The following is an 18,188-nucleotide window of genomic DNA, read 5'->3' as shown; positions in this document are numbered from 1 at the left end:
TACTATACAACAGCAAAACAAATACTATACAGCAGCAAAACAAATACTGTACAGCAGCAAAACAAATACTATACAGCAAAACAAATACTATACAACAGCAAAACAAATACTATACAGCATGTCTAATTACATTCTCTGTACTACATACTTGATATGTATACTATTGTTCAACATACGTTTGTGTAAACAGTAGTGTGTATCTTTTCGCACTAAGCTGTAAATGGAAACAACTCTAAACTTCTACCACATGTCCTCACTTCCTGTCTGTTTCCCCTTGTTTCTGTCCTCCTAGGTTTCATTGGCTACCTTCCCAACATCAGAGAAATGGTGTCTGACTGGACAGGAGAAGATAATGACAGTGACCAGCTGTTCTTCACCAAGATTTACATTGATCCAGTCAAAAGGGTGAGATTTATTTTTATACATTAAAAGCTTTCCAGTAGCTAATTGGGCATAATGAACTCTTGTTCCTGTTAGGCTTTTAATCTGAAATATCTGTAGGAAGTGTGAAAGAGAACAGCATGAGTTTACAAAGACATAGTGTTACAGTAGTAGTGAGTATGACATGACTCTGTTGTACTAGAAATGTGCCTTGTGAGCTACATCGACACTGCTACGTTTCGGTTTCAAAACAAAAAAATCTGTTGCTACATCGACACTACTTCAGCGTTTCCGAGCATCCCAAAAAAAATTTTTTTTTTGGGTAGACACAAACTGAGACCTTTGGAAACAAGGACGCGCATCGGACAGTCTTATCAGTTAAATTGACTATTTGCGTTTTTCCATTACATGGTACCTGGTCTGTTGCGGGGTAGCAGGGGCAGGAGAACCAAAACGCAGCGCAGTAGGATTATCAAAGGGGCTTTATTCAGCAGTCCAGCAAACACAGGGAGCCAATGGCGAAATCCCAAAAACAAACTCACTCCAAAAAACTGGCAGAGGGAATGGCAATCACAACTAAGGAATAATACACCGAGGAAACTCACGGGGGATGGCAGGAGAACCGGCAGGGACACGAAGACTGGGCGTAAAAATTAACACTTTTTATCAATGTTTTACATTTTTGTCCCTTTTTTTTCAAGGTTTGTCACGTTTTTTGACATTTTTAACACTACTTAACACTAAGTTATTAACTTTATCTTACAGTTATTTTTGGAATTTATAGTCAATAAACCTCATTTATAGGAAATTATACCTAATGTTTGAGTTAGAAAAGCAGAAATTAGGAATTATTGAGCTTAAAATTTAAGGAATGGATGTTGATGATAATCACAGACTGGAATATGTCAACTTTTACTCAATACTATTTCAAAAACACTTCCATTTGTTTTACAATGCTATAAAATTGAATAAGATGCCCCAAAATTAATAAAAGTACAGATTTGTACTTGGCAAAGAGCGTTGGGTGGAATCAATCATGTTATTTTGGGGAATTAAAAAGAACATTGATATAGGAAAACGGGTTAATTTGACTATTTGTCTGTGCTCACTATTTCAGAAGTGGCTTTAATTAACTTCAACATAAACAGTAAAATAATGTGTTTTCATGTTTTCAGAAATCCATAAATATCACACTGGACAGCAAATGCAGATTGTTCCAAAACCTTCACGGAGCCCTCGGTGAGTGCTTTGAATTTTGTTTCTTAGTCCGGCAGCCAGGGAAGTTTATAAAGCAAATACATAGAGTCCATAGTATTGGCTACCAATGCCCCTGCTGCCATGTTACAAAATGTTAAGGGCACCCTTCCAATAACACCCTTTTAGAAATTGCATGTATATATTATCCAGAAGGTAACTTCTTTTCTTGCTCGCGATCTCTGGTTCCTGCTTTTGCAGATAAACATTTTGTAAATGGACTAAATAGCTCTTTTCTAGTCTTAACAACTACTCAAAGTGCTTTAACATAGTACTGGAACCATTCACCACATGTACATTAATACAATGTGGCCAAGGCTGCCGTACCAGGTGCCACCTCCTCATCAGATTAAACATTCACACACATTTACACGCCGATGGCGCAGCATCGGGAGCAATTCTGGGTTTAGTGTCTTTCCCAAGGACACTTCGACATGGGGCTGCAGGGATAGAGGGATCGAACCAACAACCTTCCGATTGGCAGGTGACCGCTCTAACACCTGAGCCACAGCTGCAGGAAGTTCGTAAAAGAAGTAGAGACGGCACGCAGAGGGACAACAGATATCAGCTACTGAGCAGGACCCATCTTATTTCATATTGTCTACAATGTCTACAATGAATCAAATCACCAAAAGCCAAGTGACACACTTAGAATGAAGAACACAGATTGAAAATACCCATTGTCTCCCAAACAGTTGGAAGCACAGGAATATGAAAACGTTGGGACTCCCCAGTGAAGACTGTGTGTGTGTGTGTGTGTGTGTGTGTGTGTGTGTGTGTGTGTGTGTGTGTGTGTGTGTGTGTGTGTGTGTGTGTGTGTGTGTGTGTGTGTGTGTGTGTGTGTGTGTGTGTGTGTGCGTGCGCGTGCGTGATTTTCCAGATGAGGTGGTGCTGAAGTTTGAGGATGGACGGGTACGAGCCAGAAATGTGCTGTATGATACCCTGCCAGTCGTCATCCATGGGAACGGACCAACCAAGGTAATAATGGGGCGGCTCGATTTTAGAAAAAATCATAATCACCATTCATCTGCATGTACGGCAGAACATTAAATTAGCAAACATTCCCTCAAGTCACCAGCTAACGCTAGCGGTAGCTTGGTTGGCAGAACATTGAAAAGATATTTTTAGGCGACCAAAATACAGTGAGACGGTCAAAGTTTAATATGAAAATACAGACTACACCCAAATAGAAGTTGAGGTCTATTTCATTGTCCACAGTGTTAGCATGGTTAGCATCGCTAAGCCTCTGTCCCTACTGACAGGTCCTAAAGCTTCCCGCTTTATTGTCCATTTTTTAAAATACATGGGATCAAGAAGACTTGAAACTAGCAATTGAGACCATAAACTCGTTATTACTGAGGTAATAAATCAAGTGAGAAGTGGGCTCCTTGTCTCATAGACTTCCATAGAAACAGACGTCTTTTTGGAGCCAGTGGAGTCTCCCCCTGCTGGAAGTTACAGAGCATCTAAGCTTTAAAGGCCTTGAGCACCCATACAGGTGGATTGACTGAGTGACTGGCATCTTCCTGAGTCCACTGTTAACGTTGTTGCACCTGTGAGGGCGGGACAAATGAGATCCTTATTGGTGGAAAGAATTTGTGACCTAATAACTTCCTATCATAGACAGTGGGCGTTTCTCAATACCAAGAAAGCAAAGAACGGACTTGTGTTCTTGGGGAGATCGTACTTCAATCTGTGAACCGGAAACCATGTGCGCTTTACACCCGAATTGAATGCTGGGATACCGGCCCGGCCAAGTTCACACAAGTCACCATCCGATGTATCCTCGGTAAAATGGGCGTGTCGAGATCACATCCGGGGATTTTAACTGTTCTTGGGCAAAATGCTAACTTGTGTATTGGGTCAGTACTTTGGCCACCAAACATGACGTTTCACACGTTTAGAATCCATTTTAAGATCTCATTGTTTGTTTTTAAATCTCTTAATGGGCTGGCACCATCATATTTATCTGATATGCTGGTTTTGCACGCTCCAGTCAGAGCACTCAGGTCCGCTGACCAGTTGCTTTTAGACTGTCCCAGAACCAGACTGAAAACCAGAGGGGACAGAGCTTTCTTGGTGGCAGGTCCTAAGCTCTGGAACTCTCTCCCTCTGAACATTAGAGCAGCTTCCTCTAGTCAGAGTTTTAAATCCCTTTTAAAAACCCATCTTTTTGCACTGGCTTTTAACACAAGCTGAGCTGTGATATTTTGTTGTTGTATTGACTTGAGCAAAGCTTTTTATTTGTTGTATTTTTGTTGTTTTTGGTATATTCAGTTTTAGATGTTTTTTTCCGGACATTTGTTATGCCCTTTTATTATGTTGTTATCTATAATTGTACAGCACTTTGGGGCGGTAGCGACTGTTTGTAAATGAGCTATATAAATAAACCTTGACCTTGACCTTGACAAGAACAGAAGAACACAAGTCCATAGAAGAACACAGACTGAGAAACACCCTGTATATTAGTGGACAAAGCATCCAGTTTGTGCTGCGAATGCGGAAGTGAAGTGCCTTAAACCTGCATTATATCTGAATTCCTGCAGGGGGCGACACGTGTGGCTGCAAAATGAGGTCTGTTTCTGTAGAAGTGTATGTGAAAGGGACCCACTTCTTTAAATCGGCGATAAAGCAGGGGGTGTTTTAGGGCGTGGCTATGATGTGATTGCCAGTGAAAGTGTGTAACATAACATAGAGCTTAAGGACTCCTCCTTTACTCCTCCCTCTCGTCTAAAATCGTCACATCAGCAACCAGGATGGCTGCGCCCGTAACGGCAAACTCAACGACTCATAGCAGATCTCCACAAACCAACGTGTGACTTCACACATGCTCTGTCCATTAATATTGTTATTGTTATAATATTGTTATTGTTCTTTGACTTTTTCTAGCACTACTTACTGCTGTGTCATAAATTCAGAAAAAAGCTGTAGAAAGTGCAGGAGTGAGAGTGACATCGACAGCATTCACTCTGTGGGTGGTGATAACTGAAAACACCTGTGTGGTTGTTCAGCATTGGCATCACTTTTTAGACCCGGGAGCTATGGTTACCACGTTTTAATTTATACTTTTAATGATCCATCCTTTGTTCGTCTTGCCAAGTCAGCCAGGCAAACTACTTGTTACTGTTAAGAGTTTGAAAAACAGTCATTTTCTCCTAGTAAGTACCGAATATTGGACTGAGATGTGATAACCTGCATGAACACATATTTGTTTTCCAGCTCCAGATCAACTACCTGGGTAACTACATCCCCAACACGTGGACATTTGAGACAGGATGCACAGTGTGTCACAAGGACATCCACCCACTGACAGCGGTTAAGGTCCCTTCACAGGCTTTTTTGTGATTGACAAATTGTCTTTTTTGCAAGATTTCCCACAACTACAATCAATATTGAGGCTCATTTGAAGTGTTAAGAGGCCTGTACTACAAAGCAAGATCTGGCATTAACGAGGTAACTTCAGGTCCAGCCAAGGACTTCCATGTGGATCACTTGTTACCGGGTTTAATCGCCATGGTAACTTATACTGAACGCCTAACCTGGTCGCGAGCAGGTTATGTCGGAGATTAGAGATCAACCGGCGTAAAAGCACCGCCTACTGACCAATTAATACTTGATTGATAACTGCATCACCGTTCTTAGAAGATCATGCGTGGAGAGAGAGATGAGCTTATAAAAGTTAAAAAATGTAGAGACCGACAACCTCGTTAACATTCCCTGATGGGTGTTTTTATGAAAGACGGTGTCAGGGTCCAGATAAATACACTCAACAGATGTTGATGAATGATCATTTATTCAATGTAATTTTCCAGAGACGAGTCATGAAACTCATGCAACAGCCACAGAGTTGTCTGACCCTCCTCTCTAAGTCTCACCCTCTTAATTTACTTCAGGACAAAAGCTCATTAAACCTTGTCCCTGTTCTCCAAAGATAAGAGGCCTTCACTCCCATCCTGCAACTGTCTCTCCTCTAAGACATCCTGACCTGCTTTAGCAACAGTAGTTACACTAAGAATTCAGTCAGTTAACACAAGCAGTGTCCACTTCTCATATGTCATTAATAAAGCATCAGAGCATTATAGGCATACATAGTTATTCACGGTAAATATGTGATTAATCATACCTCAATATATATGGTTTAAACAAATACATTTCCAACACTTCCCACTGCAAGGGTTGCAACTGAAATAAAAGGCTAAAGCAAGGACAGTTTATGGAAAGCTCCAGTGTAATCATGGTCAGATCTTGTGACTCATGGAGAAGTGATATTTATAAGCGTCGGTGATTTAGTTGCCAGCGTTCCTTCCTGTTTTTAGGAAGCAGCGACTGTTGTGCCTGTAAAACCATTTCTGTGTTCTTCATGTTCATGGAGAATTATAGTTTGCTCTTCTGATGTAAAATATATATCTCTGGTAGATGTTTGCAATTGGTTACGCTGTGCAAACACTGCCTCTTATATATAAAAACGCACATCGCTGGATTGGGAAACCCTGGGTTGATTGAACTAGTTGTTATGTTTGGTGAAGCCGAGTAACTGGAAGAAATTCAGGGCATGTTGATCTTGCTTCGTAGTGCAGGTCCCAGGTGTTTTGTTTTGTCAACGTTTGCCAAAAAGAAGTAATCCGCCCATTTTCCTGGAACTCACATCATGTCTGTTCTGTTATTTTTTGCCCCACAGGAGAGTGAATATCCTCTGGTGGTCATTGGCGTCTTCATTCAGCAGCCCACTCCCTTTGTGACCGTGTTCTTTGAACGCCTACTAAAGCTCCAGTATCCCAAAAATAGACTCAAACTCTTCATCTACAACCAGGTAATAGGAAAGCATTTAAAACATAAACTGTGCTGCTCAATTATGGGGAAAAAAAATTACAATTTTATATTTATATATATATATATATATATATATATATATATAGATATAGATATATAGATATATATATAGATATATAGATATATATATTACAATCCTGATTATTTAACATGTTTACTCATTGAATTTTGGAAAAGATGTTGCATTTATTAAATTTAATATAATTTAATAAAAAATCAACAGTGAAAGCACATTGAACTATGAAATTTGGCTTAATACCTTTTCCCGATTATATAGTTTTTTTCATAATTAGAAACACAAAAAACTGACGTTATGGCCCCATAGCAGACATTTTTATAAAAATAGGCTAGCGATTGGGTCATAACCACGCGGCTTTCTGTTGCACAGTAGAAAAATGACCGTATTGTCAGGAGAAGCTTGCAGGCAATCGGGGGGACGTGGAGGCATACATTCAAAAAGACAAAATTATTAATCAGAATACTTTCCAAAAGTTGCTCCGTCTTCTACGCTCATGGACAGCTCCTGCTCACGCTCTCCGTCTCTGCTGATTGGGAATGATTGAGATTTCTCTTGCACAGCTACCAGAAGACTTACAGCTTTCAGACAGGTTGCTCATGTCACATCTACGTCATCAGGCTCAATTTGAGGCTGCGCAGTAACGCTCAGCCATCACCGAAAAAGTGCTTCTAATTGACTTCAATGGTCTCCGTGGAAGTCTACGGCGTCACTCCATATCTTTAACTGTCTATGTTTTTGTCACCTTACTTCCTGCTTTGCTCCCGTCACAACTGCCACGGCCACTAGAGGGCGACACAACTATAGACACAAATATAGGTCGTAATTGCTGCTTTGACAAACAACTTCTGGGACCGTTTCTCATGGGATGACGTCTCGAATAAGTGCAATCGTGAACACATGACATGGTCCTGCACTGGTGCTGCTTTCAATGTCCGTAGTAACTCGGACTCCTGCTCTGCAATTTCTCTCCTCCCTGATTGTTTCTCCACTTCCTCCAGGAAGCTCATCATGAGCGTCACGTCAGCTCTTTCCTGCAGCAGCATGGAAGCCTTTATCAGGATGTCAAAGTCGTCGGGCCCGAAGAGGAGATGGACGAAGCTGCCTCCCGCAACGCGGGCTTGTGAGTTTCAAGTAACCGACTGTTTAGTTAAAAATATAAATTTTTTGGGATTAACCATTTTTATTTATTTTATAAACATAAAAAACCATACAATTCACAACGTATAGACACCCTCCCTTCGTAATCACCAACCTGCCAGACTAAGAAAAAAAAAGATGAAACAGTATCTACAATATTTAACGACCATTCAACGAAATAGGAACAAAATAAACCAGATATGGTATGTAACGTATGTATAAATAAACACCATCAGCCCGTCATACACATCTCTCTCCAGCACAAAGCTTCTTATCCATTGTGTCCTCGGGTCAAACTGAGACTTATTTGGGGTTTTAAAAACAATTCTGAGATAACATTTTACTTCATAATCTATTAACAAATATTGTCTTTATCTCAATTTCAAACAATTGAGATAACATATATGTTTAGGGAATGCATCGGTCTCTACTAGCACACTATTAAACATGGAAGTCGGGTTGCGTTTCTTGTCATAAGGTTATAATTCATGTTCAAAATCGACTTTGTGATCATTCTTATCTTGGAAAAAGTGGTCATATCCAGAATAATTTGCTGAACTGAGTCAGGAATACATGTTTATCACAGGAAATAAGGCATGGTTGTTGAACTTCAGGTAGAAAAAATGTAACTTTTTCATTCATTTTTCTTTTTCTAAAAATTTGAAATGGGTCAATTTTACCAGAATATGATACAAGCCCTCCAGAAAGTTCACCTACTTTCCCCATTTTCTAATACAGTCGTCAAATCTGGCCGACTCACAAGCCCCCTCCATTCCTCCATCCTCTTAAAATAATCTGTCTGGCCATCATCAAGTCTGGAGTTAAAATATTTTAATAATACATTTTATTTATAATGCCCTTTACATTTCACAAGGAAATCTCAAAGGGCTACAAAGGGCTTTTATAAAGAAACTGATGTACAAAATCATATGTGCTCTACTTAGAATCAGGGTTTCATTCGCAAAAAATACACATGCATAAACATTTATTTACATAATAACAAATACTAACATTAGGGTGTTTTCACACTTCCAGATGCAGCAGCCAGTAGCTTTCATTTGTGTCCTTGTTACTGGAGCATGTACGTGCATTTCTTTTTCATTTCCCACAACACACATGTCTTTCCTTCCTTTCAGTGACATGTGCCGGACGGACAAGGATTGTGACTATTTCTTCCTCTTGGACGTGCAAGTGGTCTTAAAGAATGAGAACACGCTTAAAATTCTCATTGAACAAAACCTGCAAGTATATTTATGATTATTAGATTAGTAACAATAATCCTGTGCTGTAAAGACACAGCCACCCTTAGGAACTCTCTTCATTCATTTGCATGAGTTACACTTTTACTGTTTTAAGTGTTTTTGGCCCAATGAAGACATATATTAACACTCCTTTTAACTGTTGATTAGGCCCATTGTGGCGCCGATGATAACTCGAGTTGGTCGACTGTGGAGCAACTTCTGGGGGGCCCTGAGTGCAGAAGGCTACTACGCCCGGTCCGAGGACTACGTGGACATAGTTCAAGGACGCAGAGTGTAAGTTTGTTTAAATGTTGTGAGGACTTATTAGTGGTTATTCAAATAACGACAAGTGAATAGTTATATCTTACCTAGCATTGCCAGGTCTGGCTAGTCCGCACAGTGAAAAACCTGGTCTGGTTTATTGGGATTTCTTTAAACCAATCACAGTCGTCTTGGGCGGGAAGGAACTTGTGTTGGTGGAACGTGTGTCTGTCTGTCTGGATATACCCTGCAGAGATCTGAGGACCAGGTAACCATAGTCCTCAGATTGGACAGATAGTCTAGCTAGCTGTTTGGATTTACCCTGCAGAGACCTGAGGACCAGGTAACCATAGTTCTCAGAAATCCACCGGAGGTTAGAACATCAACACAAAGGAAGAGGAAGGGGACGGACATCCAGCCTGAAAAAGTGACATCCGTTGAAATTTCAGGCGGCACCGGATCAATTCCGGGAGTGGAACCTCGTGGTCATAGACTGTTTCTGACCTCTATTTACGATACTCAGTCTTGCAGCAATCGTTTCATCAAAATACGCAGCCATCTTCTTTTGCTTTCTTTAACAGGACAGCTGCCAGTCACGCGTCACTAACTCAACTCTTGATTGGCCAACGGCATTTTAAATGAAATCAATCACCAAGAATTCTCATGTGGACAAGGGGAGGGTACCCTGGAAATCCAAGGTTCTCGTAAGACCAAAATTTGAATTTGCTCAGCGAGTTACTCTGACATCGAGTAATGCTGCTCATTAACTATGCCCTGGTAGCCGAGCTGCACCAATCACATCGGTGTATCTGATTTAGGCGGGGCCAGAGGCGAGCTGCACCAATAACATCGGTGTATCTGATATAGGCGGGGCCAGAGGCAAGCGGCACCAATCACATCGGTGTATCTGATATAGGCGGGGCCAGAGGCGAGCTGCACCAATTACATTGGTGTATCTGATGTAGGCGGGGCCAGAGGCGAGCTGCACCAATAACATCGGTGTATCTGATATAGGCGGGGCCAGAGGCGAGCTGCACCAATCACATCGGTGTATCTGATATAGGCGGGGCCAGAGGCGAGCTGCACCAATCACATTTAGTTGTTTTAATGTTTTATTTATTAGCCTGATGTGGCGCTCTACTTGCCTCGGGCCATAGATCAGCCTTTATTGTTGATACCTGCTAGCGTTGGCATGTGCATTGTCTAAGTCTGTCGTGTTTTTTAGGGGGGTGTGGAATGTCCCGTACGTGTCCAGCGTGTTCCTGGTGAAGGCCAGCCTGCTTCGATCGGAGCTCGCAGACTACGATCTGTTTAACTCAAACACCTTAGACCCCGACATGGCTGTCTGCCACAACATCCGCAACAAGGTCAGTGAGAGAAAAAACAACAATTTCACTTTGACTTCCATTAGTATTAAAACTAAGACTGTCGATCAATTTCAAATATTTAATCTCATGATTGTCCTTAGTAAACTCACGATTATTCACTCATTTTTTATCTGTTCTAAATGTACTTTAAAAGAGATATTTTTCAAGTTTTTAAGGGCTCAAGTGGAATATGAGACTTAGCTTACTCCGCTGGTAACGGAGTTAACATCGACCCTACATGCAGATAACTTTAGTCTCATGGAGAGAAACATCTTGAAAGGCCTTTTTCCAGAACCTTTTTTTAATCCATTTCTGCTCAAGGATCTTGAGCTGTTTTTTTAACAATCATTGATTTAGATAAAAAAAAGTATTAAAGCCTATGACCGTGTTTTTTCCTGACTCTGTGATTTTTTTTTACACCTAAAAGTCCGGCCCAAGGTCCGCAAACAACGTTATTGTTTAATCACACTGTATACATTCGATCCTGTTCTTTTTGGTTTCACATAGTGATCTTGCTTGCACACTAAAGAACCTTTCCATGACATACTGTACCTGCAGCGTGTCGTCACCACATACGTGTGTTGTAAACTTCCTGTAATTGGTCTGAAAGTCTGAACCATACTGCAAACAAACCGAATAATGGTTCACTTTGGTCCGGACCGACACCACCTCTTTTTATCAGACCAAAATTTTGTCTTTTGATTCGGACCGTGGTGGCTAAGCGCACGGGGCTCTGGATACATCACCCCGTGTGTGGTAGTGATTGGTCGTAGTGTTAGCCAATTGCATGCAGTGAGATTTTTAAAATGCACGCTTATCGCCGCCCCTCGAGTTGGGACATTTTCTTTACTCTCTGCCAGACCAGACCAGTTAGTTTCGACTCCTATTTTGTTCCCCCTTGCTACTTTGTCTTTGCCATAACCTGTCAAGGTCCAAGATCTAATAAAGAAAAAACAAAAAGGTTTAAAATTGTGAATGCAAAACTGTGCATGAAGGTACTTGAAGTGTTTCTCTTTCTCTCAGGGAATCTTCATGTACGTAACCAACATGCACACTTTCGGGCGCATCCTGTCGACAGACAACTATCAGACGAGCCATCTTCACAACGACCTGTGGCAGATCTTTGAAAACCCGGTGGTGAGATTCTGACTGAATGCCTGAAAGTATCACCTGCGTTAAAGCTTTAGTGCGTAACTTCTACATCCATGGTCAAAAGGAATTTATTAAAAGATCCATTTTGGGATATCAGATCACTCAGACAGTCCACCACCTCACTGTAGTAAGACAAGGACTCCAACTACGTCTTAATTCTTTTTCATTACTCTGCACGGCTTTTTATACTCTAACCCTGGAACATCCGCCACAGCTGGACCTGTGTGAAGCATTGTCTAGAAACTGCAGTCTGTGTACTCTGTTTCTTTCAGGACTGGCAGGAGCGCTACATCCACGAGAACTACACCTACATCATGAAAGACAAGCTGATTGAAAATGTGAGTTGCAACACAAGTTGACATTATTGACTTGAGATGCCCTTATTGAAATAGTAAAAATGTTGACTGATGTTTTTTTTAAATACAAAAGAACCAAACACATTTTAATGGCAACCTAGTTATTTTCAACCTTGACACTATTTCCCCATGTTTTTGTATTTAACTGACTGATGGAAACTTTGAATCGGTCCAGTATTAAGCTTGATAAAAAAGCTTCAATGTAAGTTATTGGGCAATTGCGCACCTTCAATTTGGAGTATGTCCGCTAAAAGTGCTGTTTTTACCCCTGATAGGCTCATATTATTATTCTAATTATTATTAAGGATCCTTTTTGTTTAACATGGCACATCCCCGCCATCGTTGTCGCCAATCCCACCAAACTCATTTTAAATAAACACAGAATTTTATCATTGGAACAGTTGACAGAAACAAAACTATTTAACTATTTAAAAGCCGTCTTGGTTCATCTTTCCACTGTTCCAACAATCACCCCTCTGGTTTGGTTGCATAAACCCTTAATTCACCCATTTACATTAATAGGAAACATGCTGGCTCTTTACACGCTAAAAGTAGTGATTATTTAAATGGAGTCTGGCGGGTTTGGCGATAGAGATTTCTGAGCTGTTTCTGGTTCAACTAAAATTATCTCACTCTGTAACGAAGGTCTATCTCTGATTGGATCCTTTACATAATGTAGTAATAATAATAATAATAATAACTTAGAATAATAATCTGAGCCCCAGCGGCAAAAATAGCACAGCAAAAAACACCAACCACAGCTATAGGCTTACGGTGCAGCCCGGTTCGAGCTGATACTGTACAACCTTCTCGCTCAATACTGGACAAGTTTTAAATATTTTAGTTTATATTAGTCACTTAGACAGCCATCAATGGGAAAATAGGGTTGAAAAAACCCAGAAATTACTCTTAAAACTTGCAGTCCCTGCAGTGGACTGAACAGACAAAGTCACTTGTTGAAACCTAATTTTAAAAAGAGTTGGATTGATGGTGGATCTTTTATAAATGTGCATTTGTGTGGAATATGTAATGTCAATGGTTAAATTGTACCATTTTCTCTAACCCCCCCCCGCCCCCCAGCCTTGTCCTGATGTGTACTGGTTCCCAATTTTCTCTGATGTTGCTTGTGACCACATTGTTGAAGAAATGGAACATTTCGGGAAATGGTCAGGAGGAGGCAACACGGTATGTGATTACATGGACGTCTTTTTGTACCCATCTTCTTTTGAGTTGATTCTTAAACCCAGTTCAGACCGTAGATTCGGGACGAGATGAAAACCGGTCTGAACCGGCTCGACTCAAACCAGCTGATGGCGTCGCTGCGACTCAGCTGGTCTAGTCTCCAGAGACTGGTTTTACAACGTAAGACACGTCACCTGACTCAGCGGCCAATAGAGAAGCCAGCTGTTCAAGTCAGCTACAATCTATAGAAATACAATGATTAATTTCTATGTTAGAAACTGTAAACCGGTGGAAATATGGCAGAGTTTCAGACGGAGAGAAGGAGCAGCCGCGTCAAAACAAAGTAGTGAATCGCATAAATAAAATGTTTTATCTCCACTAGAAATGCAACCGTAGCAAGTATCTCACGATCACTAACGTTATCCACATTAATACAGACGCAACACTTACATCATTAAAGACAAGCTGATTGAAAATGTGAGTTGCAACACACAAGTTGACATTATTAAATGAGATGCCCTTATTGAAAAAGTAAAAAAGTTGATTGATGTTTTTTTAAACACGGAAGAACCAAACACATTTTTATGGTAACTTAGTTATTTTCAATCTGGACTCTATTTCCACATGTGTTTTTTTATTGAATTGACTGACAACAATCTTCAAAATTGGTCCTTTATATCTTTGTATTGAATTGACTGATGGGAACAACAATCTTCGAAATTGGTCAAGTATTAAGCTAGACGAAAAAGGCTTCAATGTAAGTTATCGGGCAATTGCGCACCTTCAATTTACATCCGCTAAAAGTGCTGTTTTTACCACTGACAGGCTCACCTCTGGTCAAATCAGCTACAAACTATAGAGATAAAATCATCAATTTCTATGTTAGAAACTGTAAACTGGTGGAAATATGGCAGCGTTTCAGACGGAGAGAAGGAGCAGCGTCAAACGAAAGTAGAGAATCGCATAAATAAAAGGTTTTATCTCCACTAGAAATGCAACCGTAGCAAGTATCTCACGATCGCTAACGTTATCCACATTAATACAGACGCAACACTTCATATATATCTAGCTACAAAATGCCTGAAAGTCAGAAGTTAGAGATGTATGGAGATGATACACCGTCTCGTCTCGTTGGTGGGAACGGGCGGCTCTCAGGACGCTGCAGACGGGCGCGTTGCAAGAAGCCGTAAGTTTTAACTGGATCATCAGTCTGAACTGGGCTTAAAGATCCTGAATAATCAACATCCACATGTACTGGATCCCATACGGGCTGCCTGTAGATACCAAAACATCTAATAATCATCATTTATCTCATCATTGGTCCTTGTTATTCAGTAACTGTCATTATTTGTATAATGAGTTGTTGTTGGGTAGTCGGCCATCAGTGTCTGCCGTCTACATCTCAAGTTTAGAGTTGTTGTTTTTAATCTAAAAAGATTTGTTTTCCGGTCTTTCAGGACACCAGAATCCAAGGTGGCTATGAGAACGTCCCCACTATCGATATCCACATGAATCAAATCAACTTTGAAAAGGAATGGCACAAGTTCTTACTGGAGTACATCGCACCGATAACGGAGAAAATGTACCCCGGTTACTACACCAAGGTAAGACTCCTGAACACGGGTGGGAACAGGAAGTTAAAACCTTCAATGTGTCAAATTCAACTCGTGAGATGGACATGAGTCTACGTTTGTAACATAAACTATTATAAATTACCCAGGAGACACTTGGGTACCCGGCGACTTTAAAGACAGATTTGGTAACTGGTTAAACGTATCCTTTAATGCTTCAAAAGGAAATACTGCAACCCACTTTGCTACCCTATAAAGTTAAACTGTGCTAACCTTTTTTTTCTGGATTATCAATTAGATAAATGCCGGATTCGTGGGATGGATACGTGGATGTTGGAATCTGTGGAAGGCACTTTTATCTGTTCAACCACGGTGGTGGTTCTCAAATAATCCTAAAAAAAGCACAAAGCCAGCTGCTAATTAAAGTTGGACACAATGTGAGATGTGAAGAGAATATCTCACGTTCAGCATAATTTACATTCCCCAACCACTTATTCCCTCAGTTAGCAAAAATGTCATGTTCATCCACTACTGTATATCCAGACGCTTCCACTTTGAGTATTGTTTTATCATTTGTTATTGTTGGGAGAGAGAGGGGGATGACACACAGCGAAGGGCGGCAGGTCTGATTCAAACCCGGGTCACTGCAGGACTCAGCCTACGTGGGTCAAATGCTCTTACTGGGGGACCTAGAGGCCGCCTGGACTTCCCCTTGCGGTGGACCTCATGAGTCCTTAATTCGCCCAAAATGTGTAATGAATGAGGAGAGGCAAATCCTTTTTCAATCCCGTTTGAATTGAGCCATTAATTACACGTATGATGTTGATCGGTGTATTGTAGGTTTGTTGTGTGACCATTTAGTTTTGTGTGAAGCCGCTCGGTGAACGACGTCTCTCGTCTCGCGCTATTTACGTCACCTAGCTCGATGCTTGACTTGCTAGCTAGCTAGCTTAGCTCTGTTCCACAACACGCGTCCCGTTATCTTACCCGAAGTGTTATCAGATCGAACAAATGGCAAAGTGGAAGCGATGGATAAAGATGGAAGTGCTGTGTAACTGGCGGTACATTACACTGAATTTCAGGTAACCATGGAGGAACTGCTGAGTTTGCCCAAACAGCAACTTCAAACGGGCACTGACTAGTCTACTTGAAAATGACTTTAACCATCCTTTTACAGCTCTCTCATTGGTCCGTGTGTGTGCTGTTGATTAAACTGTCTTCTCTCATCAGTGCGCCTCCCCCCTGAACTTTGTGGTGAGGTACAAACCGGACGAGCAGCCCCTGCTCGCCCCTCACCACGACGCCTCCACATTCACTATTAACATAGCTCTCAACAGCAAAGACGTTGACTACCAGGTAAATGGGGTGGAGCTGGCGGTTAAAGGGTAATTTTGTTTTTCTTTTTTCAACCTGGACCCTATTTCCCAGTGCATTGGTATCTAAGTAATTAATGGGAACAAGACTGTTTGAAATTGGTTCAGTATTGAGTGAGAATGCTGTAACTCACAGACGTGCACCGGGCTGAATTGTAATCATAGAGGGCCATATAGGGTCAAATTTAGTCCACTAATAGTTCTGTTGTTGCAGCTGCGGGCTCAGATTATTATTGTAAGTGTTTGACAACATTATTGACAAGATCCCTACTGAGATGGACCTTTTTGTTAAAGAGGAAGATCTTTTTAGTTTAACCAGAAAAAGCTTAGAAGTCACTATCACCAAACCCACCAGACTCAATTTAAATAATCACTACTTTTAGGGTGTGTAGAGCCAGCATGTTTTCACGTGTAAATGGGGAAATTAAAGGTTTATTTCAGCCAAACCAGAGTGGTGAATAGTTGGAAAAGGGGAAAGACGACCCAAAACGTCTTTTTTATAGTTTTATTTAGTTTCTGTCGACTTTTAATAAAGTGTGTTTCACGATTATAAAATTACTGTTTATTTACATGGAGTCTGGTGGGTTTGGTGACGCCTATTTTTGAGCTAATCTTAAACAAAAAGGATCTTACTCTTTAACAAAGAGGTCTATATCTGTAGGGATCCTTTCCATAATGTTGTCAAACACTTATAATAATCTGAGTCTGTCAGCGGCTAAAACATAACTATGTGTGGATGTAAATTGAAGGTGTGTAATTGCCAAATAATGTTCCACTGCATTGTGTTTTGCTGATGCGATGCTGCTTAATATGGGACCAAATTTCGAAGATTGTTGTCACTTAGAAACAAAAAAAAACAGGGGTCCAGGTTGAATAAAAACGAAGTTACTCTTTAATAGAAGCTCCAGGATATTGTGATGCAGGTGATCTATTCTCTTTCTACTTCTTCTTCGCTCCATCTGTGGACGTGAATGCCGGAGCGGGAACCCTTCTGATGCCTTTCTTTATGGAGCAGGAGCTGTGCCGGCGGCAGCACTCTGTCTGTAGCCACATGATCCGTGTCCATGCGAATGCTTGCATGACTCCTCTCTGTCTGTGTGTTTCCAGGCTCAGTTTGACTTGGCCTTTGTAGTTAGATATAAGCCAGACGAGCAGCCGTCTCTGAGACCGCACCACGACGCCTCCACATTCACTATTAACATTGCGCTCAATCAAGCGGGCCCAGATTACCAGGTGAGTGTGTTTAGAGGTTGGTAGAAATCTTACATTTCCAACAGGTAGCTCACGATTACTGTATCTTTAAAGAACAGTTGGTAAGAACCAAATGTACCCGACGTACAATCTCCCTTACACAAGCAGCTGTTCGTATTAGACGACACCTAACACATTTATAGATCAAAGTCCCATTCGCACCAACAACAATAACTATGAGTTGGGAGCATTTGCATTCGCTCTGAAAACCGATCAAGCTGATAGTAACCAGGGCTGAGTACCAAAGTACCGACACCGCTGCCTTCTCCAGGAAACAGCGGCGCACAGAGCTGCAGAGAGCCGGCGATGACAGCAGACGGGCCGAGTCACATCTGTGCAGAGCACCGGGACAAAAACACCGACACATCACCGCCAGTTTGATGGTTAACCCTCGTGTTGTCTTCCCGTCAAAATTGAAAATCAACACTTTTGTTGACGCAAATTTTGTCCCTTTTTTCCCAACGCTTTTGATGCTTTTTTCAATGTTCAACACTCGGTAACTAACTAATTACCTTAATACAGTTAACCGTTATTTTGGGATTTCATGGTCATTAAACCTCATTTATAGGAAATTATACCTAATGTTTGAGTTAGAAAAGCAGAAATTAGGAAGTATTGAGACTAAAATTAAAGGAATGGATGTTGATGATAATCACAGACTGGAATATGTCAACTTTTACTCAATACTATTTCAAAAACACTTCCATTTGTTTTCTTTAAATACTATTAAATTGGATAAGACGCCCCAAAATTAATGAAAGTAGAGATTTGTACTTGGCAAAGAGCTTTGGGTGGAATCAATCATGTTATTTT

The 18,188-nt window shown here is 40.9% G+C and overlaps 1 protein-coding gene and 1 long non-coding RNA gene across 3 annotated transcripts in view; one reads left to right on the top strand and one right to left on the bottom strand.

Annotated features, from left to right (window-relative positions):
• Positions 1-13,427, bottom strand: part of LOC117947224 — a 15,818-nt gene extending 2,391 nt beyond the window's left edge. The window contains exons 1-2 of the long non-coding RNA XR_004657192.1: positions 13,288-13,427; positions 11,341-11,343 (exon numbers count right to left, since the gene is read on the bottom strand). This is a non-coding gene — a long non-coding RNA (uncharacterized LOC117947224). The remainder of the gene's footprint in view (positions 1-11,340; positions 11,344-13,287) is intronic.
• Positions 1-18,188, top strand: part of plod1a (procollagen-lysine, 2-oxoglutarate 5-dioxygenase 1a) — a 24,657-nt gene that overhangs the window by 4,663 nt on the left and 1,806 nt on the right. Inside the window, exons 5-18 of one of the 2 annotated variants that reach the window (XM_034875831.1) lie at positions 293-405; positions 1,557-1,620; positions 2,516-2,613; positions 4,855-4,956; positions 6,314-6,445; positions 7,483-7,604; positions 8,758-8,862; positions 9,031-9,156; positions 10,349-10,490; positions 11,514-11,627; positions 11,915-11,980; positions 13,079-13,183; positions 14,638-14,784; positions 17,232-17,357. In XM_034875831.1, the coding sequence (XP_034731722.1) occupies positions 293-405; positions 1,557-1,620; positions 2,516-2,613; positions 4,855-4,956; positions 6,314-6,445; positions 7,483-7,604; positions 8,758-8,862; positions 9,031-9,156; positions 10,349-10,490; positions 11,514-11,627; positions 11,915-11,980; positions 13,079-13,183; positions 14,638-14,784; positions 17,232-17,357 (1,562 nt within the window). Of the gene's footprint in view, positions 1-292; positions 406-1,556; positions 1,621-2,515; positions 2,614-4,854; positions 4,957-6,313; positions 6,446-7,482; positions 7,605-8,757; positions 8,863-9,030; positions 9,157-10,348; positions 10,491-11,513; positions 11,628-11,914; positions 11,981-13,078; positions 13,184-14,637; positions 14,785-15,981; positions 16,108-17,231; positions 17,358-18,188 lie in introns of both variants that reach the window. The other variant, XM_034875830.1, reaches the window with a different exon arrangement.

The sequence above is a fragment of the Etheostoma cragini genome, chromosome 7, assembly GCF_013103735.1.
Source record: "Etheostoma cragini isolate CJK2018 chromosome 7, CSU_Ecrag_1.0, whole genome shotgun sequence".
Taxonomy (NCBI): domain Eukaryota; kingdom Metazoa; phylum Chordata; class Actinopteri; order Perciformes; family Percidae; genus Etheostoma; species Etheostoma cragini.
Note: the sequence above shows the minus strand (reverse complement) of the source record. Positions and strands in the feature narration are given on the sequence as shown.